General features: G+C 45.4%; 1 protein-coding gene across 1 annotated transcript in view; it reads left to right on the forward strand.

Annotated features, from left to right (window-relative positions):
• ARHGAP23 (Rho GTPase activating protein 23) overlaps nt 1-24,813 on the forward strand; it is a 120,248-nt gene that overhangs the window by 83,928 nt on the left and 11,507 nt on the right. Inside the window, exons 11-20 of the mRNA XM_073572487.1 lie at nt 3,684-3,821; nt 3,996-4,289; nt 5,693-5,754; nt 6,833-6,957; nt 7,867-7,988; nt 8,215-8,370; nt 9,107-9,185; nt 15,552-15,625; nt 16,013-16,102; nt 18,735-18,860. Coding sequence (XP_073428588.1) covers nt 3,684-3,821; nt 3,996-4,289; nt 5,693-5,754; nt 6,833-6,957; nt 7,867-7,988; nt 8,215-8,370; nt 9,107-9,185; nt 15,552-15,625; nt 16,013-16,102; nt 18,735-18,860 — 1,266 coding nt within the window. The remainder of the gene's footprint in view (nt 1-3,683; nt 3,822-3,995; nt 4,290-5,692; nt 5,755-6,832; nt 6,958-7,866; nt 7,989-8,214; nt 8,371-9,106; nt 9,186-15,551; nt 15,626-16,012; nt 16,103-18,734; nt 18,861-24,813) is intronic.

Consider the following 24,813-nt stretch of genomic DNA (forward strand, 5'->3'; position numbering starts at 1 on the left):
CCCAATCCGACCTGCAAGATAAGAAAAATACATTTTATTATACTCACACGGGGGGGGGGGGGGGGGGGGCGCGGTCCGGTGCAGTCCTGTCTGATAGGAGTCGCAGGTCCGTGTCCGGCGCCTCCCAGCTTCTTGCGATGCCGCCCTCCTGCTTGCTTCATGGCTCCCCGTCATTGCGCTCCTGCGCAGGCGTACTTCTCTGCCCTGTTGAGGCAAAATTCCTGCAGTGTGCAGGCGCTGGGTCTCTCTGACTTTTCCTGGCGCTTCCACACAGCAATACTTTCCTCTTCCCTCATCTGGGCAGAGAAGTACGCCTGCGCAGCAACGCGATGCCGGGGAGCCATGAAGCAAGCAGGAGGGCGTTGTTGCAAGAAGATGGGAAGCGCTGGACCAGAACCTGCAATACCCATCGGACCGGATCGCACCCCCCAGGCGAGTATAGTAAAAATTCTTTTTCTTATCTTGTAGGTCGGATCGAGGGATTATCTACAGCATTATAGAATGCTGATGATAAGCCCTGAAAGGCAGTGGCCGCATCTTATAGAGGCCAAAACAGCTGACAGGTTCCCTTTAAACACCTTGATTACACTCACTTTCTGAATCCCTCCTTCCTCTTACAGACATAAGTTCCTTACACAGTGCGGACACTGCTGCCGCTTTATAAAACACCACAATAACTGCAGCTCTGGAATCGATCGCCCCTCTCACACATACCAAAGCTTGCAAAATCAGCAGACAGCCCTGCAACACCAGCCTGACCAAAGAACTAAGATGGGCTTCCAGGGCTGCTGAGCGGAGATGGAAAAGATCCCACTCCAACGAGCACTTCATCGCATTCATACAGTCCCTCGCTACTTTCAAAGCCGCACTCGCTGCAGCAAAACAAACATACTTCTCATCTCTCATATCCTCCATCTCACAACCCTAAACAGCTATTCATCACTTTCAATTCTCTTCGTCTCCCAACACTTCCTCCCTCTCCACTCATCTCAGCTGAAGACTTTGCCTCATTCTTCAAGCAGAAGATTGATAACATCAGAGAAATCTTTGGCCTTTAACCACCACAACCTCTCTTCCTAACTGCTCAGCCCTCCTCCAAAACCAGCTTCTCCACCATCACAGGAGATCGATTCTCCACTCTACTATCAAGATCACATCTTACCACCTGTGCACTCGACCCGATTCCATCCCAATCCTCACCACTGTCTTCATCCCAACCCTAACCCATCTATTCAACCTATCACTAACAACTGGTGTTTTCCCCTCATGCTTCAAACATGCCTCAATCATACCCATCCTCAAAAAGCCCTCTCTTGACTCAATCTGTATCTAGCTATCACCCCATATCACTTCCTCCCTATTCCTCAAAACTAAACAAGTCCATCGTGAACTGTCCTCCCACCTCTCTTCCTGCTCCCTCTTTGGCTTACAGTCTGGCTTCTGGCCACACCACTCCACTGAAACTGTCCTAACTAAAGTCACCAATGACATACCGCCAAAGCCAAGCGACACTACTCTGTCCTCTTCCTCTTGGACCTGTCCTCTACCTTTGACACAGTAGACCACTCCCTATTATTACAGACCCTCTCATCTCTTGGCATCACAGACTTGGCCCTATCTTGGATCTCATCATACCTAACAGACCGGACATTCAGCGTCTCCCACTCGCACACCACCTCCTCACCTCGCCCCCTATATGTTGGAGTCACACAAGGTTTAGTGTTAGGGCCCCTGCTCTTCTCCATTTACACCTTCGGCCTGGGACAGCTCATGGAATCTCATGGCTTTCAGTATCATCTCTATGCCGATGACACACAGATCTACTGTACATCTCTGGACCAGATATCACCACCCTACTGACCAGAATCCCACAATGTCTGTCTGCTATTTCATCCTTATTCTCCACTAGATTTCTAAAACTTAATATGGGCAAAACAGAATTCATCATCTTTCCCCCATCTAACTCAACCCCCCCAATGGACCTATCCATTAAAGTAAATGGCTGTTCACTCTCCCCAGTCCCACAAGCTCGCTGTCTTGGGGTAATCCCTGACTCTGATCTCTCCTTCAAACTACATATCCAAGCCCTCTCCACATCCTGCCGACTTCAACTCATAAATATTTCCAGGATCCATACATTTCTCAACCAAGAATGTGCAAAAACATGCCCTCACCATCTCCTACCTTGACTACTGCAACCTCCTGCTCTGTGGCCTCCCCTCTTAACACTCTCGCACCCCTCCAATCTATTCTAAACTCTGCTGCCCGACTAATCCACCTGTTCACCCCCCCCCACCCCTGCTGTTCCCCTGCCTCTCCTCTCTGTCAATCCCTGCACAGGCTCCCCATTACCCAAACACTCCAGTTCAAAACCCTAACCATGGCATACAAAGCCATCCACAACCTGTGTCCTCCATACATCTGTCTCTCGGTACTTACCTGCACACAACCTCCGATCCTCACAAGATTCCCTTCTCAATTCCCCTCTTATCTCCTCTTCCCACAATCGCATACAAGATTTCTCCCACGCATCACCCCATCTCTGGAACTCTCTGCCACAACATATCAGACTCTCGCCTACCATGGAAACCTTCAAAAGGAACCTGAAGACCTACCTTTTCCGACAAGCCTACAACCTGCAGTAACCACCGATCCACCAAACCGCTGCACGACCAACTCTACCCTCACCTACTGTATCCTCACCCATCCCTTGTAGATTGTGAGCCCTCGCGGGCAGGGTCCTCTCTCTTCCTGTACCAGTCGTGACTTGCATTGTTTAAGATTACTGTACTTGTATGTATTATGTATACCCCTCCTCACATGTAAAACGCCATGGAATAAATGGCGCTGTAATAATAATAAATAAAAATAGTAATGTTTATCAGGCCTGAAAGCTGATCTCGTATCGGCCAAGCCTGTTGACGGGTTCTCTTTAAATTGTCTGATTTTGGTGGCCACAGTCCCTTGAAGATTACACTGCCTTCAAAGAAGGGTTCAATACACAGTTAGAACAGTGGATTTCGACCTCCAAACTTCTTTAGAAACTCAATTTGGCACCTCTTTAAGGACTCAGTTTTCCAATAAGTTTTCACAATAAAAACACTGTCCTCCGAGCGATATCTGTACACTGCTAACAAATGAAGAAAGAATTCTGCAGGAGTGAAATTCAAACACCACACATAAACTACCCATGCGCAGAAAGGCGTTGGCACGACAGGCAGAGTGACAAGTTGGCGAGAGCACTCATCAAGAGGATGTTTCTCATCACTGTGTCTGAGGTGCATTGCAAACTTTGGTTCATGAGAAGTGAGAGTGCAAAGTTGAAATTTCAGTACGGTTCACCGTCTCTATTAGAAGTTACAGCAATCAATCCATAGTAGGTTGTATAAATTCCTATATAAACTTGATAACCTATAAAAGAACATGTCCTTCATTATCCAGATATTTGTAGATGGCGAGAGAACTGTCCTTTTGTGCTGACATCACATAGCCAGTAAGAGCAGATTGCCACCAAGTGGCCACAAGCAATTGTAACACTTATTTGTCCAATGTCCCTGTTGCAGGAATTTCCCCTTTGTTATAACAGATATGACTGACTTTATTACTATTCTTCTAGTGTCACTTATTTGGAGCTGGAGCAGAAAAGATGTGCCATAATCTTGTATCTCTTTCATTCTTTGCAGTCTTTGGATAGCTTGGTTACGTCTGAGGACGGACGGTCAAAACGACACTCAGCTTCTGAAATTTCAGATACAGAGCTCAGTGATGTGCACAGGGAAGGCTGGCTGCTCTATAAGCAGATTCTCACTAACAAGGGCAAGGTATGGCTGCTGGTCTGTTGTGGAGTGTACATGGAAACTTATTGTGACTGCTTACTTGGTTTTATATGGAGGTATTTTTTTCCTTCTCCACATTTTCCGTGTCTTATGGCGACTCAATGACTATCCACTTGTGTACTTCTGTATTATGGTGTTTTTTCTCTTGTCTCCATGTAGAAGGTTGGCGGCGGGCTCCGTCAGTGGAAACGCGTGTACTCCATCCTGCGCCCTCACCTCCTCTTCTTGCACAAGGAGCGCCCAGATACAAGGGGTCCGGGGCCAGGTGAGGAGGAGCAGCCAATCAGCATCCTTGGAAGCCTGGTGGACATCTCTTACAGCGAGACCAAGAGGAAGCACGTCTTCCGGCTGACGACACCTGACTTCTGTGAATATCTCTTTCAGGCAGAGGATCGGGATGATATGTTGGGCTGGGTAAAAGCCATCAGAGAAAACAGTCGGGATGAGGGTGAGGTAAGGGGGCTTTTATCTGCTTTTTGATGGACTTTTAGGATATAAAACGGTAAAAAGCAAGGGATTAAAGTAAGAAGTTTGTAGACCACTAATCTGTGCATTAGTCCCTAAGAGAAGAGGGTTTTATACGACACAGCATTGAATGTGTCAAGAGGACCACAGCCGCATGAGATTCTTCTGTTGTAACAATGTCATTCTCTACTTTGAATTTATGTTTGAAGTAATTGTAATATTTTTTTTAAATTAGTTATATACAAAGACTAGTAGACAGCTGAATTTTGGAAAATGTATACAGTGTATAGCAATTGAGCTTGACTTGAGTTGGTACACATGCAGAACATAAATGCATGTTCACATTTGCCACAAAACATATAAAACCTACAAGAGAAAAAGTGAGCAAAAACCCTGCTGTAACTAAGTAAATAAAAAGCAAATAGTGCATTTAAGCAACACAGAGTTTTTAGTAATACTTTTTTTTTCTATCAAAAAATAGCATAAAAGCCATCCCTCCACGACAAGGTAACTGATCGGGACAGTCCTACACTGTCTAATATTAAAAACCTTACCATGTGTCATTGTTGACCTCCGTGTGTGAATAAAGGCAGACAAAAGGACTGGGCCCAACCAGCCAAACACCAGTCTGGGGAAGCCTTATATACAATTTCCAGCTCAGGAGAGGGAGGCCACACCTCGGCTTGCACAGAATGCAAGAATACAAAGAAAAAACACAAAAATTGAGCTTGACTTGAGTTGGTACACATGCAGAACATAAACGCATGTTCACATTGGCCACAAAACATATAAAATCTACAATAGAAAAAGTGAGCAAAAACCCTGCTGTAACTAAGTAAATAAAAAGCAAAAAGTGCATTTAAATAACACAGAGTTTTTAGTACGGTATTACTTTTTTTTAATAAAAACATAGCATAAAATCCATCCCACCACGACAAGGTAACTCTGATCGGGACAGTCCTACACTGTCTAATATTAAAAACCTTACAATGTGTCAATGTTGACCTCAGTGTGTGAATAAGGGCAGACAAAAGGACTGGGTCCAGCCAGTGGAATACCGGTCTGGGGAAGCCTTTTGTCTGCCCTTATTCACACACTGAGGTCAACATTGACACATGGTAAGGTTTTTAATATTAGACAGTGTAGTACTGTCCCAATCAGAGTTGCCTTGACATGATGGGATGGTTTTTATGCTATTTTTTTTTTTAATTAAAAAAGTATTACTAAAAACTGTGTTATTTAAATGCACTTTTTGCTTTTTATTTAGTTCCAGCAGGGTTTTTGCTCACTTTGTCTCTTGTAGGTTTTTTAAGTGTATAGCAATTGTAAAGTATCTTACTGGCATGTTGGTGATCATACTAAAAGTCCTAATTTCTTTCACTCCATTCCAGGACCCAGGCTTTGCCAGTCATGCTTTGATTAACAAGAAGCTTAATGACTATCGCAAAGTAAGGTAAGATAACAATAGGGTTGCAAATACACTTTCTCTGGCACATGCGCTATCGCTCACCATGCCGGGATGTGACAGGCACAACGCCTATGTAGCCATAAATAACTAGCTGCCTCCACCCCGCATGTTGGCATAGACTACAATGTAATTTGACAATATGAAAAAAGGAATACATGAATGTGTATGCTGGGCTGCTGGTAAATAGTGATATCCAGTGGAAGTAAGAAGATGATCAGTCAGGCCTGTTTCACACTTCCGTTTTTTCAAATCCGTCAAAATCCGTTGGTTTCCGTAAAAAAACGGATCCGCCATTTTTTTGCAGGATCCGGTTTTTTTCCATAGCGGTTACCGCGGATCCGTCAAAAAACGGATCCGGTTTTTTAAAAACGGATCCGTTTGCATCCGTTTCCGTCAAAAAAACGGAAACGGATCCGTTTGGCGGACACAAAAACGGAAGTGTGAAACAGGCCTCAATTGTGGTTTTTATCTTGAGGAAGGAGTCTGTTCGACTCAGAAATGCATAGAAAGAAACTGGTTGATCTTCATCTTCTTGCTCCCATTGGACATTTTTATTTACCAGCAGCGCAGCAGATACATCTGTGTATTCCTTTTTCATATTGACATTTTGATGAATTTGGCACAATAAAAGTCGGCATTGAATTCCACAAGACAAAAAAAATGGTGATTTAAGAAAAAAAAAATTCAAATGAGGAATCGGGGCTTATGGATCTGCACACTGCAAACATGAATACATAAATTCCATTTTTGCTCCAGTCATAAAAAATGTAAGGAACTTTATTAACATCTTTCAATGAACGGTAATTGGACCCCTAACTCAGATTGTTGCACCACTTATTGCCACAGTCAGAAATTGATGTGGTAGTGTTAAAGTGGTAAAAAGCAGCAGTCAGAAGTACTGCAGGATGAAAGTGCCAATATCAGCTGTGATTGGAGCGGACACAGGTCCGGAGCATGTTTCTGTGATAGGGTATACTAGTATGTAATTTATTTTTTTTTTATAAATAACTAATGAATTGTGGAAATTCACTTTAAGGTTAATATTTCTATTCTCCTATTTTAGTATTACTGGGGCCAAACCTGACATGTCCCCTAAGGGGACAAGAAGTTTAGGTATTCGCTCAGAGCTGTTATGGGCAACAGGGCTGGCCGCCCCTCGCTCACCCAAGCAGGACAGTGCTGTAAAAGGTAAGGGTTCAGATGGGCATTTGCAAAATAATCCGTTCTTCAACAGCCGATTGTTCACCCATATATGAACAGTATATCAAACGCAACTTGTTGGAATTTAATGCGGTTTCCGCATCGTCAAAACAACGCATGCGGAGGCATCCGCATACATCCGTATGACCTGCGTACCCAATGTTAAAGATAGGGTACGTAGGCCGCATGCAGAAGTATGCGGAAGTAGGCAGAGCTTGACGGAGTATGTGCGGGAGTGGGCGGAGCTTCACGGAGGAAGTCCGCAGCTCGGCTATCCGCAAATGTGAAACCGGCCATACTTGTCTGTTTTTCACTACTGTATGTAATCCATATGGTATGCATTTCAAAACATCAACAATTTAAAACGTAATAATTGAAATACAGTTTTCTGTGTTAATAATTGCAATGGATCCATGAAAATCGGATGATGTATGGATGATAACCCATACGTGACTAGTTTTTTGTGCACACATTAATGAATAATTGCTGAGTTGTATCTGAAAAACGGAATAAAGTAGCACATGCTGCAATTTTCTGTTGCGTAAAAATGTTCACGTGAACTGCTACATTGGCTTTTGCATTTGGACAGCACACAGACGTTTAATATGTTCGTCTGAACGAGACCTAAGATAAGCAGGGGCTTTTCTGGAGATCATAATGGAATATAGTCTTTTGTAGCATTGTGTAATATCTGGGTGTCTGTCTGCTCCTCTGCGTGTCTGACAACTTCTGTTTCACCTGATGTAACTTGTGCAGATAATCTTCTACAGTCGGCTTTTCCCTTATTTACTAGTATATACTAGTCCCAGCATCGTGTTGTATACAGATCCACAGTAATACGGTATTGATTGTAAAACACATGAGAAATCATATGTCTCTTGGGTATGTTTTCCCTAGCAGAGGAAGGACCTTCTTCCAAAGTTCCTTGGGGAATCAACCTTATGAAGAAAAATAAAAAGTGTCCACCAAGGGCTTTTGGGGTGAGACTAGAGGATTGCCAGCCTGCAGTGGAGAACAAGGTGAGGATGCATGATAATCTAGATAAAGTGTATCTGTATGCTCCATATTGTTATATAGTTCTGCACATACAGAGAAATCTTTCATGTCCAGTATGCATCTGAATGTGAATTATATTTACTGGTCACATAAAGGGAATTATTTGTGTAATTAAGAATATATTGCCCTTATTAGACCTGTATGAATGGAATATACACATTCCCTTTTTATCTCTCATGTGAACCGCAGGGGGTTCCTCTGATTGTGGAGTTGTGCTGTACATTGGTGGAACAGAAGGGTCTGGAGTATTTAGGAATATACCGTGTTCCTGGAAATAATGCTGTGGTGAGCAGTCTGCAAGAACAGCTGAACAAGGGGCTGAGTGATACCAACATACAGGACCAGGTAAGAGAAACTAGGCTAAATGAATGTAGTTATGTCTTACATGTAGTCTGTAACTTTAATTCCAGTCTATGGGGAGAATACATTATCAATTTTCATGCTCGGAAATGTTGGTGTTTGTGTTTTTGTAAAATAAGCAGCCATGTGGCTTTTATATCACATTTTGTATAAGAATACATTGTGTGGTTTGGATAGCTTCTTTTTACCCATTTAATAAGTCTCCCAAAATGTTCTGTTGGGGTAGTCAGCAGCAGCTCTCTATTCTGGTGATTAGAATGGTTCTGAATGATGAAAACTCCAGCAACCTATCCATCTTTAAACGATATCACCTATCAATAAGATCAGTGATTACATGCTGATTGATAGAGGTCTGACTGCTGAGACCCATACGATCCAGAGAACTGTGCTCTGAAGGGAGTAGTGGCCAGACATGCTTTTCACTGATCTCTTTATTCTCTATGGGGCTGCCGAAAAAGCCAAGCGCTGTATTGGTTATCATTGCCAATCCCACATAGAATGATTGATCCGGTGGAGTTCATGTCTGGCCACCGCTTCATTGAGATGGGACTCTCCTTCAGAGCCCAATTCTCAGGATTGTGACGGCTACAGTTGCTGGACTCCCAATGATCAGCAAATTAGCAGCTATCCTGGAAAAGTTAGCACCTATGTCTGAGAACTTCTAAAGGCGGAAATTCTCTTTTAATGTTCAGTTCCTGACCTCATTATATTGTGGTTTCAGCGCTGGCAGGACTTGAATGTGGTCAGCAGTTTGCTTAAATCTTTCTTCAGAAAGCTGCCTGAACCCCTCTTCACTGATGGTGAGTATGACAAGTGTTTGCACTTCTTCTGCAGCTGGTGCTGTTCAGACTGTGGCATCAGTAGAGCCAGTTACTGTACACACATTGCTCATGGACTGTTCATGCCGACTTTGGAAAGACCTAAATCAAATAATGGAGTGTTTTTGTGCACATTCACTTTAGACCATGCCTTGTTCCTTCCCCCCTGAATTTGCCAATAATTTATCTTCAGGTTCTGTTGTTCTCTTGACAAAAAACACATCAGAAAATTGCATAGTTGGGAAATGTCAAAACAGGATTTTTTGGGTTGCTTACCGTAAAATCTGTTTCTCGGAGCCTTCATTGGGGGACACAGAGACCATGGGTGTATGCTGCTGCCACTAGGAGGCTGACACTATGCACAAAAAAGGTTAGCTCCTCCTCTGCCGTATACACCCCACCGACCGGCAGGAAATTCCTCAGTTAGTGAGAAAGCAGTAGGAGAAGTAACGGAATAGATTGAAAACAGAACGAACAACTCAACTGTAACCAATCGACAAACATAAGAACAGGAGTTGTAGAACATGGGAGGGTGCTGTGTCCCCCAATGAAGGCTCCGAGAAACAGATTTTACGGTAAGCAACCCAAAAAATCCTGTTTTCTCGTTCGCCTTATTGGGGGACACAGAGACCATGGGACGTCCCAAAGCAGTCTCTGGGGTGGGAAATAAACTTCCATCAGGCCAGTGGACTCACCACCGCGGCCTGCAGAATCCTTCTACCTAGGCTGGCGTCCGCCGAAGCGTAGGTGTGGACCCTGTAGAATTTCACAAAAGTGTGAACCGAAGACCCGTTGCAGCTTTGCAAAGCTGCAGCGCGGAAGCTCTGTGGCGCACCGCCCAGGAGGCACCCACCGCCCGGGTAGAGTGCGCTCTGATCCCTGAAGGAGCTGCACGATGCTTGACCCGGTATGCCTCCAAAATTGCCGATCTGATCCAGCGAGCAATAGTGGCCTTTGAGGCTGGGTGACCTTTCCTTGCACCGTCTGGAATGATAAACAGAGAGTCTGACTTCCGCAAGGAAGATGTCCTGGCTAGATAGACTCTCAATGCCCTGACCAGGTCCAGCTTGTTCAAGGATCGCTCCAGAGGAAGAGCTGGGCTCGGGCAGAAGGATGGCAGAACAATGTCCTCATTGAGGTGAAACGAAGATACCACCTTCGGAAGTAAAGAGGGCGGAGGCCGCAGAACTACCTTGTCCTGATGAAGTACCAAAAAGGGAGAGCGGCAAGAAAGGGCCGCTAGTTCTGACACACGTCGGATGGAAGTAATGGCCACCAGAAAGGCCACCTTCCAAAGAAAGGAGGGCAAGGGAAACATCCCTGAGAGGTTCAAAAGGAGGACCTTGCAGAACCCCAAGAACGAAATTAAGATCCCAAGGATCCACGGGCGCTCGGTACGGAGGAACTGTGTGAGCCACACCCTGAAGAAAGGTTTTGACCTGGGGCCGGGAGGCCAGCGTCTTCTGAAATAAAATGGACAGTGCCGAAACTTGACCCTTCAAGGAACTGAGAGCAAGCCCCGCATCCAGCCCTGTCTGAAGAAACGCCAGAACAGAAGGAAGCGAAAAAACCATGGCCGCGATGTCATTGGCCTCACACCAGGAGAAATAGGCTTTCCAAGTACGGTAATAGATCTTGGAAGAGGAAGGCTTTCTGGCGCGGATCATGGTATGAATCACTCGGTCAGAGAATCCTGCCCGTTTCAAAACCTCGGTCTCAACAGCCACGCCGTTAAATTGAGCGACCGAGAATTGGGGTGGCAAATCAGGCCTTGCGACAGCAGATCTGCCCTGTCGGGAAGCTTCCAGGGGGCGTCCGCGAGAAGGTTGACAATGTCCGCGAACCAAGACCTTCTGGGCCAATTCGGGGCGATGAGGACGACTGGAATCCCTTCTGCCTTGATTTTCTTCAACAGCTTGGGAAGAAGAGGCAGGGGAGGGAACAGGTAGGGGAGCTCGAACTGTGACCAAGGAACGGCCAGAGCGTCGGCGCCCACTGCCAGGGGGTCCCGAGACCTGGACACGAATTGTGGTACCTTCCTTTTGAGGCGAGACGCCATGAGGTCTACGTCCGGGGTTCCCCACCGACGGCAGAGCAGATGAAACACATCCGGATGTAGGGACCATTCCCCTGCCGCGAGACCCTCGCGGCTTAGAAAATCGGCGGCCCAGTTGTCCACGCCGGGAATGTGAACCGCGGAAATTGTTGGAACAAAGGTCTCTGCCCATTGAAGAATTCTGGACACTTCCGCCAGAGCTGAGACACTCCGTGTCCCCCCTTGTCGGATGATATACGCCACCGCTGTGGCATTGTCTGTTTGAATCCTGACAGGCAGGCCCTTGAGGCGCCGTTCCCAGTGGACGAGAGCCAGAAGGATCGCTCGTATCTCTAGGACATTGATCTGCAGAGCTGATTCCTGAGTCGACCATCGACCCTGAACAGTGATTGCGGAACACTGCACCCCAGCCGATGAGGCTGGCGTCCTTTGTGCCAATCTGGGAAGAAAGGACCGCCCCGAGAGAATGAGGGGAGACGTCAACCACCAGTTGAGAGACCGCTTGATCCGGCATGAAAGACGAACCGGACGATCCAGAGACAGAGCCGACCTGTTCCACCTGGACAAAATGGCCTGCTGGAGGGGCCTGGCGTGAAACTGGGCAAAGGGAACTGCCTCTATTGCTGCCACCATCTTCCCCAGAATCCTCATGGCTGTCCTGAGAGTTGAAAACCGTGCGATCTGTAGTGATCGGACGCCCTGCTGCAGGGAAAGAATCTTGTCTTGTGGGAGAAATACCCTTGACCGACGAGTGTCGAAAAGAAGGCCCAGAAACACAAGGAGTTGAGTAGGGATCAGACAGGACTTTTTCCGGTTGACGATCCACCCAAAACTGGACAGGGTGTCTAGAACGATCGCCACACTTAGGCGGGCCTGATGAAAGGAGGGAGCCTTGATCAGATTATCGTCGAGATACAGAAAAAGAACAAGACCTCTGATCCTCAACAAGGCCATCAACGCTGCCATAATCTTCGTGAAGACCCTGGGAGCGGTGGCGAGCCCAAAAGAGAGCGCGACGAACTGATAATGTTCGTGGTGAATCGCAAACCACAGGAACTTCGGATGTCCGGGAAATATGGGCACGTGTAGATAGGCATCTTGGATGTCTATGGAACACATGAATTCCTGCTCCTTCATGGAGGCAATCACCGAGCGAACCGACTCCATCCGGAAGTGGCGGAGGCGAACTCTCTTGTTGAGTAACTTGAGATCCAAGATGGGTCGAACCGCCCCGTCCTTTTTCGGCACCACAAACAGGTTTGAATAAAACCCTGTGAATCGTTCCGATTCAGGAACGAGCACAATCACCCCAGAGCTGAGGAGAGAGGCGATGGCCGAACCGAACCCCGGGATCAAGGCAGGATCCCGTGGCGGACGGGATGGAAGAAGCGATCCCGTGGAAGAGAAACGAACTCTATTTTGTATCCTGTCGATACAACCTCTCTGACCCAAGCGTCCTCTACTGAGGCGAACCAGACGTCGCTGAAGAAAAGAAGTCGACCTCCCAATTGGAAGGGACCCACGGAAGACCGATGATAGTCATGCGGACGTAGACCGTCCAGATCTAGATCTGGGTGGTCTTCCCTGGGAAGAGTGGGACCGCCAGGACGGAGTGGGCCTGAAGGAGACCTTCTTTCTTTCCTGACGTGCTTGTGGCCTTTGCTGGTTGGAAGGGTTTTCCGCCGCATTGAAACGGCGGAAAGACCGAAAGGGACGGAACTGACGCCTTGGAGGAGGTCTGCGAGGCTTGGATTGGGGGAGAAGAGAACTCGTACCTCCGGTAGCGTCCTTAATAATCTGGTCCAATTGGGACCCAAAGAGACGCACTCCTTGAAAAGGCAGATTAGTCAGACTTTTTAGAGGACAAGTCCGCCTGCCAGGCCTTGAGCCAAATTGTACGTCGGATTGGCACGATGTTGCTTGACGCCTGAACCGCGCAAGATGCGGCATCCAAGGAAGCAGAAAGCAGATAATCCCCCGCATGGGAAATCTGATTGGCGAGATCGGCCAAATGCTCCGATTGTGCGTTATCCAGAATGCCCTGCCGAAGGTCCTCTGCCCAAGCGGATATAGCCTTTGCTGCCCAAGATGAAGCAAAGACTGGACATACCGCCGCAGATGCCGCCTCGAAGGCAGACTTTGCTAGGGATTCTATGATTCTGTCATTAGAATCTTTTAGAGACGCTACACCCGACAGCAGAAGAACAGTATTATTAGAGAGTCTGGATACGGGAGGGTCCACTGAAGGAGAAGCGGCCCAGTTGTCCGTGAGCTCTTTAGCGAACGGATACAGCACGCTGAGACGCTTTTCTCTTTGAAAGCGTCTAGTCGGATCTTCCCTTTCCTTGGTAAAAATCTTCCCAAACTCGGAATGAAAGGGAAACACCCTGGAAGGTGTTTCCGCCCGTCTGAACGAAACCTCCTGATCTGAGGATTTCGCAGGGGCGTCAGTGATGTCGAAGGTATGGTGAATCGCGGCAATGAGGTTCTGCACCGTAACCTTCATGTTCGCATCCTGAACCGAATCCAGCTCTAAGGCCCCTTCAGATTCCGAAAGCGCTTCACCTGACTCGGGAGAGGAGGCCCGAGAGGGAGACTGCTGGGGAGTATGGGGTGAGGTAGGGCGAGGAGAGGACTCCGCCTGGAGATCCTGCCTGGGTCTCTTGCGACTGACACTGGCTGGCTCAGATGGGACGTCCTGGGACGTGCTAGATCCCGCAGAAGCTCCCAAGGGCAACTTATCCAGAACGGCTACTAGGGACTGAGACACCTTGGTGAGGTCTGCCACCGACTGTGATAGGGAGGAGGCCCAACCCGGCAAGGGGGGCTCACTCACCCCTGGGGCTATGGATGGCTCCTGAGCGGCGTCGGGCTGGATTGGATTGCTACAGTCCAGGCAGAGGGGAGAGGACTGACCCCTGAGGTAGTGCCGGAAGGTTGGGGGACAGAGGGCGGAGAAGGGTCAGTCTGCCGTGCAGAGCTACTCACGGTCCGGTGTCCCCAAAAGCGATGCTGCTCGACCTGTCCGGGGATGCAGATCAGGGAGAAGTCTGGCTGGCCGTCCCAAAGAGGCAAAAAGCTGCTTGCAGAAACTGCTCAGGGGCTGGGGAGCGTCTCCAGCTGCGTCCGGCTGGCAGGCTGTGAAGATGGCGCCTGCCTGTAGAAAAGCGTGGGTCCCGGGGAAGGGGAAGGGCGGAGCTCCTCGCAGGGTTAATAATTGCTGCCCTCTAGCCATAATATGCTGGGCAGGAGAGGGAAAGGCGGGGGGAGGGCCTGGGGAGAGCGGGAGAGAAGCCCGCTTAGAAGAAAGGGGCGGGGGGGGTAGGCCCGAACACAAGCCGGGGCCTAAATTAGTTGCGGCGGCCGCCTGTCAGCAGGGGGTCGGCGCGGAAGACGCGACGCAACACCGGGCCGCGTCCCTGCCCAGAACTGCCCGACTCCAGCGCTACCCCTGCCGAGATGGAAAAAAGGGGGGGAAGCGCAGAACGAGGCCCGTGAAGACCCGGGGCCTGCATGGATGCGGTGACCGTGGGGGGATGCGGGGCGTGCAGGGACCCAAACGTGGTCCCCCTGGCGACCGCTCCAAGAGAAAACGCCGAGGGAAGACTGACATACTCACCCAGGCAGGGGGCCTTACAATAAAGGTACCTGAAAATCCCACGCTGTCTGTCTCTATGAAATCCGCGCCTCATCCAACCTTCAGGCTCTGGTAGGCGAGAGGGTGGGAGGCGGGGGGCAAGGACCGTCCGTGCGGCTGGCACGCACCTGTGTGAGGCTCCTGGTCCTGCTCCGGAGACCTATGAGGATACGGGGTGGCAGTACACGGCGTACTCATAGTCTCTTTGTGGGAGTACGGATGTGACTGTTCACTCCGTATCCCTCCGGAACCTGCAAAGAAACGACGCACACTGAGGTAGATATGGGTCTAATAAAAGACCCGTGTCCACCTCCTACTGACACTAAGCTAAACTGAGGAATTTCCTGCCGGTCGGTGGGGTGTATACGGCGGAGGAGGAGCTAACCTTTTTTGTGCATAGTGTCAGCCTCCTAGTGGCAGCAGCATACACCCATGGTCTCTGTGTCCCCCAATAAGGCGAACGAGAAATAGATATTTGTAATAGTCCATTCAAGATCATCAGTATCCTCAAATATAATATGTGAATATAATGCATGAAATTCTCAAAATTCGTGTAGTTGGTCATTATTCATCTGCTGTGTCCACTGTAGTTAATGACATGCAGAGCATGAACAATGGGTTATGACCACTACATTTTTCATTAATTTCTTTTAAGACAAATACAATGAGTTTATTGAAGCAAATCGTTTAGAAGACTCCAAGGAGAGAATGAAAAGACTCCGCAAACTGGTAACAATTTCCGCTCATTTTTTACACTTAGCGCATTGTGATTTCACATTGGATTTTCAATGCTGGGAGTGTTGAGCCCTGAAAACTTTGAAGACAATTTCAGTTCAATGTAGATTATATCCACAGGTAAACTATATAAGAGTGTTGAGCGATGGACATACCCTTTTATTTTCAATAGCTTGATTTTAGTAGCAAATTCAATCTCCCGGTAGTTCTGCAAGACTGACCAAAATCACTATACAACAGCACAATGATCTGGTTTAGTAGTACCTTTGGGTGTCCATATTGTTTCCCACCAGTGTGATACTGGCTTATCCTGTAAATGGATTATGGGTAAGGTACTTTTGATCTTCCTTCTTAATTACATTGGAATTTCTGATCTGACAGATTAAAGAACTCCCCTCATACTATTATGAAACTCTGCGATTCCTGGTTCGTCACCTGAAGACTGTGGCTGATCACTCCGAGAAAAACAAGGTGATGATGATTCCTTTTTTTTATTGTAACAGTGAGGTTGTTGGCTATGTACAGTGGGGAAAAAAAGTATTTAGTCAGTCAGCAATAGTGCAAGTTCCACCACTTAAAAAGATGAGAGGCGTCTGTAATTTACATCATAGGTAGACCTCAACTATGGGAGACAAACTGAGAAAAAAAAATCCAGAAAATCACATTGTCTGTTTTTTTTTTCATTTTATTTGCATATTATGGTGGAAAATAAGTATTTGGTCAGAAACAAGCAATCAAGATTTCTGGCTCTCACAGACCTGTAACTTCTTCTTTAAGAGTCTCCTCTTTCCTCCACTCATTACCTGTAGTAATGGCACCTGTTTAAACTTGTTATCAGTATAAAAAGACACCTGTGCACACCCTCAAACAGTCTGACTCCAAACTCCACTATGGTGAAGACCAAAGAGCTGTCAAAGGACACCAGAAACAAAATTGTAGCCCTGCACCAGGCTGGGAAGACTGAATCTGCAATAGCCAACCAGCTTGGAGTGAAGAAATCAACAATGGGAGCAATAATTAGAAAATGGAAGACATACAAGACCACTGATAATCTCCCTCGATCTGGTGCTCCACGCAAAATCCCACCCCGTGGGGTCAGAATGATCACAAGAACGGTGAGCAAAAATCCCAGAACCACGCGGGGGGACCTAGTGAATGAACTGCAGAGAGCTGGGACCAATGTAACAAGGCCTACCATAAGTAACACACTACGCCACCATGGACTCAGATCCTGCAGTGCCAGACGTGTCCCACTGCTTAAGCCTGTACATGTCCGGGCCCGTCTGAAGTTTGCTAGAGAGCATTTGGATGATCCAGAGGAGTTTTGGGAGAATGTCCTATGGTCTGATGAAACCAAACTGGAACTGTTTGGTAGAAACACAACTTGTCGTGTTTGGAGGAAAAAGAATACTGAGTTGCATCCATCAAACACCATACCTACTGTAAAGCATGGTGGTGGAAACATCATGCTTTGGGGCTGTTTCTCTGCAAAGGGGCCAGGACGACTGATCCGGGTACATGAAAGAATGAATGGGGCCATGTATCGTGAGATTTTGAGTGCAAACCTCCTTCCATCAGCAAGGGCATTGAAGATGAAACGTGGTTGGGTCTTGCAACATGACAATGATCCAAAGCACACCGCCAGGGCAACGAAGGAGTGGCTTCGTAAGAAGCATTTCAAGGTCCTGGAGTGGCCTAGCCAGTCTCCAGATCTCAACCCTATAGAAAACCTTTGGAGGGAGTTGAAAGTCCGTGTTGCCAAGCGAAAAGCCAAAAACATCACTGCTCTAGAGGAGATCTGCATGGAGGAATGGGCCAACATACCAACAACAGTGTGTGGCAACCTTGTGAAGACTTACAGAAAACGTTTGACCTCTGTCATTGCCAACAAAGGATATATCACAAAGTATTGAGATGAAATTTTGTTTCTGACCAAATACTTATTTTCCACCATAATATGCAAATAAAATGAAAAAAAAACAGACAATGTGATTTTCTGGATTTTTTTTTCTCCGTTTGTCTCCCATAGTTGAGGTCTACCTATGATGTAAATTACAGACGCCTCTCATCTTTTTAAGTGGTGGAACTTGCACTATTGCTGACTGACTAAATACTTTTTTTCCCAACTGTATGTGCTTAATGATGATCTATAAGAGATCGGGATATCTATAGTGTAAAAAAAGGTTGAATATGATAAACTCGAGATGGTTCTCAGGATAGATTGGCTGATGGAACCAGAAATTGTAGAACCTGCCGGGTAAAGTCAGTCACGGCTGACATCTGTCTGCTCAACAGTTTTCTATTGCCCCTCTTTTCCCCCGTTGTATAGTAGTTGTGGCTCAGCCTTATACACATATTTAATCAAACTCTAGTATTCGTACCTATTAATCTACCTACTCTACAATATTTTATCTATTATTCTACCGTTACAAAGTGTGCTTTTCTCCTACAATTTTGTGGGCACTGATATTCAATGTATACCTGTCACTAATATCATAGCACTGCACTGCCTGCATCCTCCTGCGGTGCGCGCTTGCCTCGGCAAATGAGCTTCTGGTTGCAGTGGTCACACGTCCCCTGATGTCCTCCTCCCCACCCTCCGCCTAATACCTCAGTGGAGGGCATTTACTTGTGGCGTATGATACCGCCAGCACTGCTACTGGCGCAGGGCAACACTCATGCAAGCGCCTACCCCCGAAGAAACTGACGCAAAATGCGCATTGTATTCTGTACTTCAGTCCCTCCAGGCTGATCCATCTTTTTATTGGTATTCTTGCAGCTTTTCTCCATTTTGGGATTTTTTTGCACTTGCAATTTTCTTTGGTTTTCTGTTTGCCAATTATCTAGGAACATCAGTTTTATGTATCTATTCTTTCTCTTGGGCACTTATATACATATTATATAATACACCAGGGGTGATGCGCATCTTCCTGATGCCGCTACTAAAGTGATCTGATGATGGTTTAATATATTAGCTGTTAGATGCAGCTTGTGTTTCACTATGGTATCTAGCAACTGTGATTATGGCAGTTGCCAAACCCCTTCATCACTTCTCCACATTTTGCTAAAACTGTAATTTGTAACCTTAAATGTTCTTCTGCAGATGGAGCCCAGAAATCTGGCCTTAGTTTTTGGTCCCACACTTGTTCGCACCTCTGAGGACAATATGACTGATATGGTGACACACATGCCAGACCGCTATAAGATTGTAGAAACGCTTATCCAGCATGTAAGTATACACAATCACATTCCCCATATTGTTCCCATATATAGCAACTACTTGGGTGGAGTATTGGATCTCCCAGCAATGTAAGGGTAATGTAAGCTAGCCCTACCACCATGACAGATGCATTGTAGTATACCCATGTGTAGTTGTAAGGACCTGCCTCCGAAATGTGTAAGGTATTTACCTTTTGTATTTCCCTGTTTCTATTTTTAATGCGCCATTTTTGTCTTTTAACCCCTTTGTGACATACGCCGTTCTATTATGGCGCATGTCGCTTCTCTCCCATTGATGTAGGCTCTGGCGGTGAGTCCACATTTTTCCCGGTACATGTCAGCTGTTTTGAACAGCTGACATGTGCCCGAAACAGCCTGGGGTGGAATCTGACAGCCTGGGGTGGAATCTGACAAACTCTGACAGCGGCATTTAACACGCACTTCCATCCATCGGGCCGGAAATCCGTCTACCGGTGACCCCTGTCACGTGATCGTGAGTCACCGATAAGTTGGCATGACAACCTAAGGTGTCCTGAAGACCTCTATGGTTGTCACTGCCGGAATGCTATGAGGTGATCTGTTCATCGCCTGTATGCAGCAGAGCCGATCGAGTTATGGCAGCTTCTAGTCTCCCATAGAGGCTATTGAAACATGACAAAAGAAAAAAAAATGTTTTTTAAAAATATTAAAAAAAAAAAAGTTTAAATCACCCCCCCTTTTGCCCCATTCAAAATAAAACACTAAAGTATCGCCGCGTTCAGAATCGCCCGATCTATCTAAAAAAAAAGGATTAACCTGATTGCTAAACGGCGTAGTGAGAAAAAAGTCAAATTATGTTTTTTTTTTAGTCACCACGACATTGCATCAAAATGCAATAACGGGTGATCAAAAGATCGTATCTGCACCTAAATGGTATCAATAAAACCGTCAGCCTGGCACGCAAAAAATTAACCCTCACCCAACCTGAGATCTCAAAAAATGGAGATGCTACGTGTATCGGAAAATGGCGCAATTTATTTATTTATTTTTTTAACAAAACAAACTTTGGATTTATTTTTCACCACTTAAGTAAAAAAGTACCTAGAAATGTTTGGTGTCTATGAACTTGTAATGACCTGGAGAATCATAATGGCAGGTCAGTTTTAGCATTTGGTGAACATGGTAAAAAAAAATCCAAAAAAAACCCCTGGAATTGCACTTTTTTTTGCAGTTTAACCGCACTTGGAATTTTTTTCCTGTTTTTGAGTACATGATATGGTAAAATCAATGGTGTCGTAGTAAAACTTGTCCCGCAAAAAACAAGCCCTAACATGGCCATATTGACGGAAAAATAAAAAAAGTTATGGCTCTGGGAAAAAGGGGAGCAAAAAAACGAAATGCTGCAAAAACAAAAATGGGCTGCGGTGCAAAGTGGTTAATGGACTCTTATATAAATATAACAAAAATAATTGTAAGCGTGTTTAAAAATCAAAATATTTGACCCCTTAATAAGTAATATTCATTAAGTCCAAGTGGGTGTTATCAGTTTTCACTGAACCTCTGTATGATGCTGATTAATCATAAGCAGACAGCTACACTCAAAGGTAAGAACAACATGCCCCCACCATAGCTTAGTGCTGATTTTTCAGTGTGAGATGTATAATATCAGATTGCCTGATCTCCTGGTCTGTCCACGTGCATGAGTCAGTGTGTGGGGAGAGGCAGTGCAGCTGAAATTAGTGTTGTAACATTACAAAACCTTCAGCTTTTCTCCTCTAACATCGCTGTCACCTCTTCTGTACTGCCTTTTCCACCACACAATACATATCCTGAGATGTGTGAATAATCACAATCATGTTTGCTGTGCTCTGGCAACTTGTACTCACTCGACAGGTAGCTTAAGGCACTACTTCTCACACAGGAGTAATCTGCCCGTTTTAGGTTGCTCTTGTTTGAGACATAATGACACTATGCTGTCGTCTCACTGCAGTGCGATTACAAGTTGAGCACAATAGATATAACTGTGAGCTCTCAGCTCTGGAGAGGAGTACAGCAGAAGTGACAGCGCTAGGAGAGGAAGATTGCTGATCATAGAATCGTAGAGTTGGAAGGGACCTCCTGGGCCATCTAGTCCAACCCCCTGCTCAAATCAGGATTCGGTAAATCAGTCTGTCCATCCTCTGTTTGAAGACTTCCATTGAAGGAGAACTCACCACCTCTCGTGGTAGCCTGTTCCACTCATTGATCACTCTAACTGTCAAAAAGTTTTTTCTAATATCTAATCTGTGTCTCCTCCCATTCAGTTTCATCCCATTGCTTCTAGTCTTTCCTTTTGCAAATGAGAATAAAGATGATCCTTCTACAATGTGACAGCCCTTGAGATATCTGTAGACAGCTATTAAGTCTCCTCTCAGTCTTCTCTTCTGCAAGCTAAACATTCCCAAATCCTGCAACCTTTCCTCATAAGACAGGGTTTGCAGACCGGTCACCATTCTGGTCGCTATTTTCTGAACTTGCTCCAGTTTGTTGATGTCTTTTTTAAAAGGTGCTGCCCAAAACTGGACACAGTTTTCCAGATGAGGTCTGACCAAAGAGAAGTAGAGAGCAATAATGACTTCACGTGATCTAGAATGTATGCTTCTGTTAATACATCCTATAATTGCATTTGCCTTTTTTGCTGCTGCATCATACTGTTGACTCATATTCAGTCTGTGATCTATTAGTATACCCAAGTCTTTTTCACATGTGCTGTTGCTTAGCCCTATTCCTCCCATTCTGTATATGCTTTTTTCATTTTTATTGCCCAGATGTAGTACTTTGCATTTTGCCCTGTTAAAAACCATTCTGTTAGTTGCTTCCCACTGCTCCAATTTATTTATATCTTTTTGAATCCTCTCTCTCTTCTCTAGTATAAGCTATCCCTCCTAGCTTTGTGTCATCAGCAAATTTAATCAGTTTACCCTCAATTCCTTCATCTAAATCGTTGATTAAGATGTTGAACAATACAGGGCCCAGGACAGAGCCCTGTGATACCCCACTTGAGACATTCTTCCAACTGGATGTGCAGCCATTTACGACCACTCTTTGGGTCCGATCACTAAGCCAGTTGTGAATCCACCTAACAGTTGCCTTGTCCATTCCATACTTAGTCATTTTTTCAATAAGGATTGTGTGAGATACTTTGTCAAATGCTTTGCTGCATTCAAGATATACTATATCTACAGCATTTCCCTGATCCACCCAATCAGTGATTTTGTTATAGAAGGAAATTAAGTTAGTCTGACATGACTTATTAGTTAAAAACCCATGCTGACTCTGTTTAATCACTTCATTCTTATCCAGGTATTTACATACATGTTGTTTAATAATTTGTTCAAAGATCTTTCCTGGTATAGAAATCAGACTCACCGGCCTATAGTTGCCTGGGTCCACTGTTGTGAGTTCATTCTCTGGTTCACCAGTTATGAGTTCTCCTTCCAGACTCCCTCTGGTGGTAACAGGAGGTAGTGAGGCTGATTTGATCGGTGGAGATCTGCCACCTGAGAATGAGGATGACGATTGGACCTCAGGAGTCTCAGATTGGATTTAAGACAGCCGACGCCCTATTCGGTTGCTGGTGATTCCTTCTGGCTTGTCAGCTCTTGGTTTTCAGCTCTGTTCCAGTCATCTAAAGCTAAGTTTTTCTGCTAATGTTCACACTTGATTTTGTTGGTCTATTCAGTTTTTTGTGTGGTCAGCCAGCCCCGGCTGGGGGCTGTGCTGAATTTCCACTCTTATTTATCAGTATTTTGCCAATTTGCTTTTTGTCCCTTACTAGTTTGGTCTCTTTTTGCTGTGTCTCAGAATATTTCAGAGTGCTGATATAGTGGGAGAAGTCTAGTGACTTAAGGGTTAATTTTGCTATCAGAAGTGTTGGACATTATTTTTGTAGGGTTTTTTGCAGGTTGCAGACAGTGTCTTTCCTTTCCTTTCTAGTTAGTTTGGGTCCCATCGTTTGCTCAACCTATTTTCCTGCCTGTGTTTGTGCCTTCATCTTGTTTCACCATCAGTACATGTGTGGGGGCTATCTATTCCTTTGGGGTCTGCTCTGGGGCAGTTAGTTTTCCCCTTTTCATGCTTCAGGCTTATGTAGTCCTCCGGCTGTGACGAAGCGTCTAGGAACATCGTAGGTACGCTCCACGGCAGCTGCTAGTTGTGTGGTAGGATCAGGGATCTGCAATCTGCATAGTTACCAACCTCTCTGGTTTTCTGTGACTTAGCTTGTTTTGCTTTTTTCTCCTCGGTGACCCATTCATAACAGTCCACCTTCTTCCCCTTTTTGAAGATAGGAACAACATTTGCTCTTCTCCAGTTTTCTGGGACTTCTCCTGTTCGCCAAGAATTTTCAAAGATTATGGAGATGGGTTCAAAAATTTCTTCTGCTATCTCCTTCAGTACTCTGTGGTGTAAGTCATCTGGACCTGGAGACTTGAATTCATTTAGTTTAGCTAAGTGTTTCCTCGCTATCTTTCTGTCTATAGATATCCTGGATTCTTCTATTCCCTTAATAGGACAGTGAAGAACAGTTGATGTTACATTTCCTTTCTAGGAGAAAACAGATGCAAAATAGGAATTTAAAAGTTCGGCCTTCTCAACATCCGGTCTTACCATTTCATCATTTTCATCCTGTAAAAGTCCTATAGCATCTTTAACTTTTCCTTTACTTTTGACATATCCCCAAAATCCTTTATTATTGCTTTTGACGTCTCTTGGAAGCCTCAATTCATTGTCAGCTTTAGATAATCTGATTTGTGCCCTGCAGGTTCTGCAAACAGCATTATATTCTTCTTTAGATATGCCTCCCTCTTTTCATTGTATAAACATTTCTTTCTTCCTTTTTAGCATGTGCTTAAGTTCTGTGTTCATCCATCTTGGTTTCCTTAAATGCTTCCTATTCTTCCCTCTTTTCGGAATTGTTAACAATTGTGCTATGAGAATTTCATTTTTCAAGATTTCCCATCCTTCCTGGACATTTTTGTCCTTAAGGATATCCAGCCAATTCTCTTTCTGAGTCCCTTAAAATCTGCCTTTCAGAAATCTAACCTTGCAGTCTGAGTCTTCACAGGTCTTCCTCCTCTAGTTATCCAAAATTCTAAAATAGCATGGTCGCTACCTCCTAGGGTCCCAGCCACTCTTATCTCCTCAACCATTTCCTCCCTGTTTATGAGGATTAGATCCAAGGTAGCAGATCCCCTTGTTTTCTCCCCTACCTTTTGGAAGATAAAGTTGTCAGCAAGAGAGGATAAGAATTTCCTCAACCTGATAGTTTTGCCTGAGAGAGATTCCCAACAAATGTCTGGGAAGTTGAAATCTCCCATGACAACTATGTCATATTTTTTTGGAGAACTTGGCCATTTGATGCATAAAGAGTTCATCCATATCTTCAGCTTGCACAGGCGGTCTATAGTAAATGCCTAAAATGGTGTCCTTTCCATTGTTGTGTCCTTGTATTCTTACCCAAACAGTTCCCACAGAACTCCCAGTCTCTGAATCTTCAATCTCTGTGCAGGTAGAAGGCTTTGTAATGTGACACTACTAAACTCAGCTGCACTACCTCTCTTCCACACTGACTGCTAGAGGTTAGACTAGGAGATGAGGGCTGTATCATTGCATATCACATATTGAGAGACATACGCTATAGTGGGGACGGTTTCTTCTTTCTGCTGTGTACTACCTAATGATGGGCTAGTACCATAGAGGGAGAAGAAGTACACGCCCCCAGTGAAAACTATCTGATAAAATCCACTTTGACTTAATGAAGATTAAATCATTAGATGCCAAATACTTTGGTTACCAATATCTCTGCAACAGAGAGGCAAAATAAAAAAAAGTTTTATTCCGCCATGAGGGAATATTACATCCTGTGTCCAGTTCCACATGAAAAATTTGGTGGAAGGTCCTCTTTAAATACAATACATGTATTGTCTTGGGGAGTGCTAATGGTC

This window comes from Dendrobates tinctorius, unplaced genomic scaffold (assembly GCF_039654945.1).
Source record: "Dendrobates tinctorius isolate UK_male_01 unplaced genomic scaffold, ASM3965494v1 ptg000032l, whole genome shotgun sequence".
Taxonomy (NCBI): Eukaryota; Metazoa; Chordata; class Amphibia; order Anura; family Dendrobatidae; genus Dendrobates; species Dendrobates tinctorius.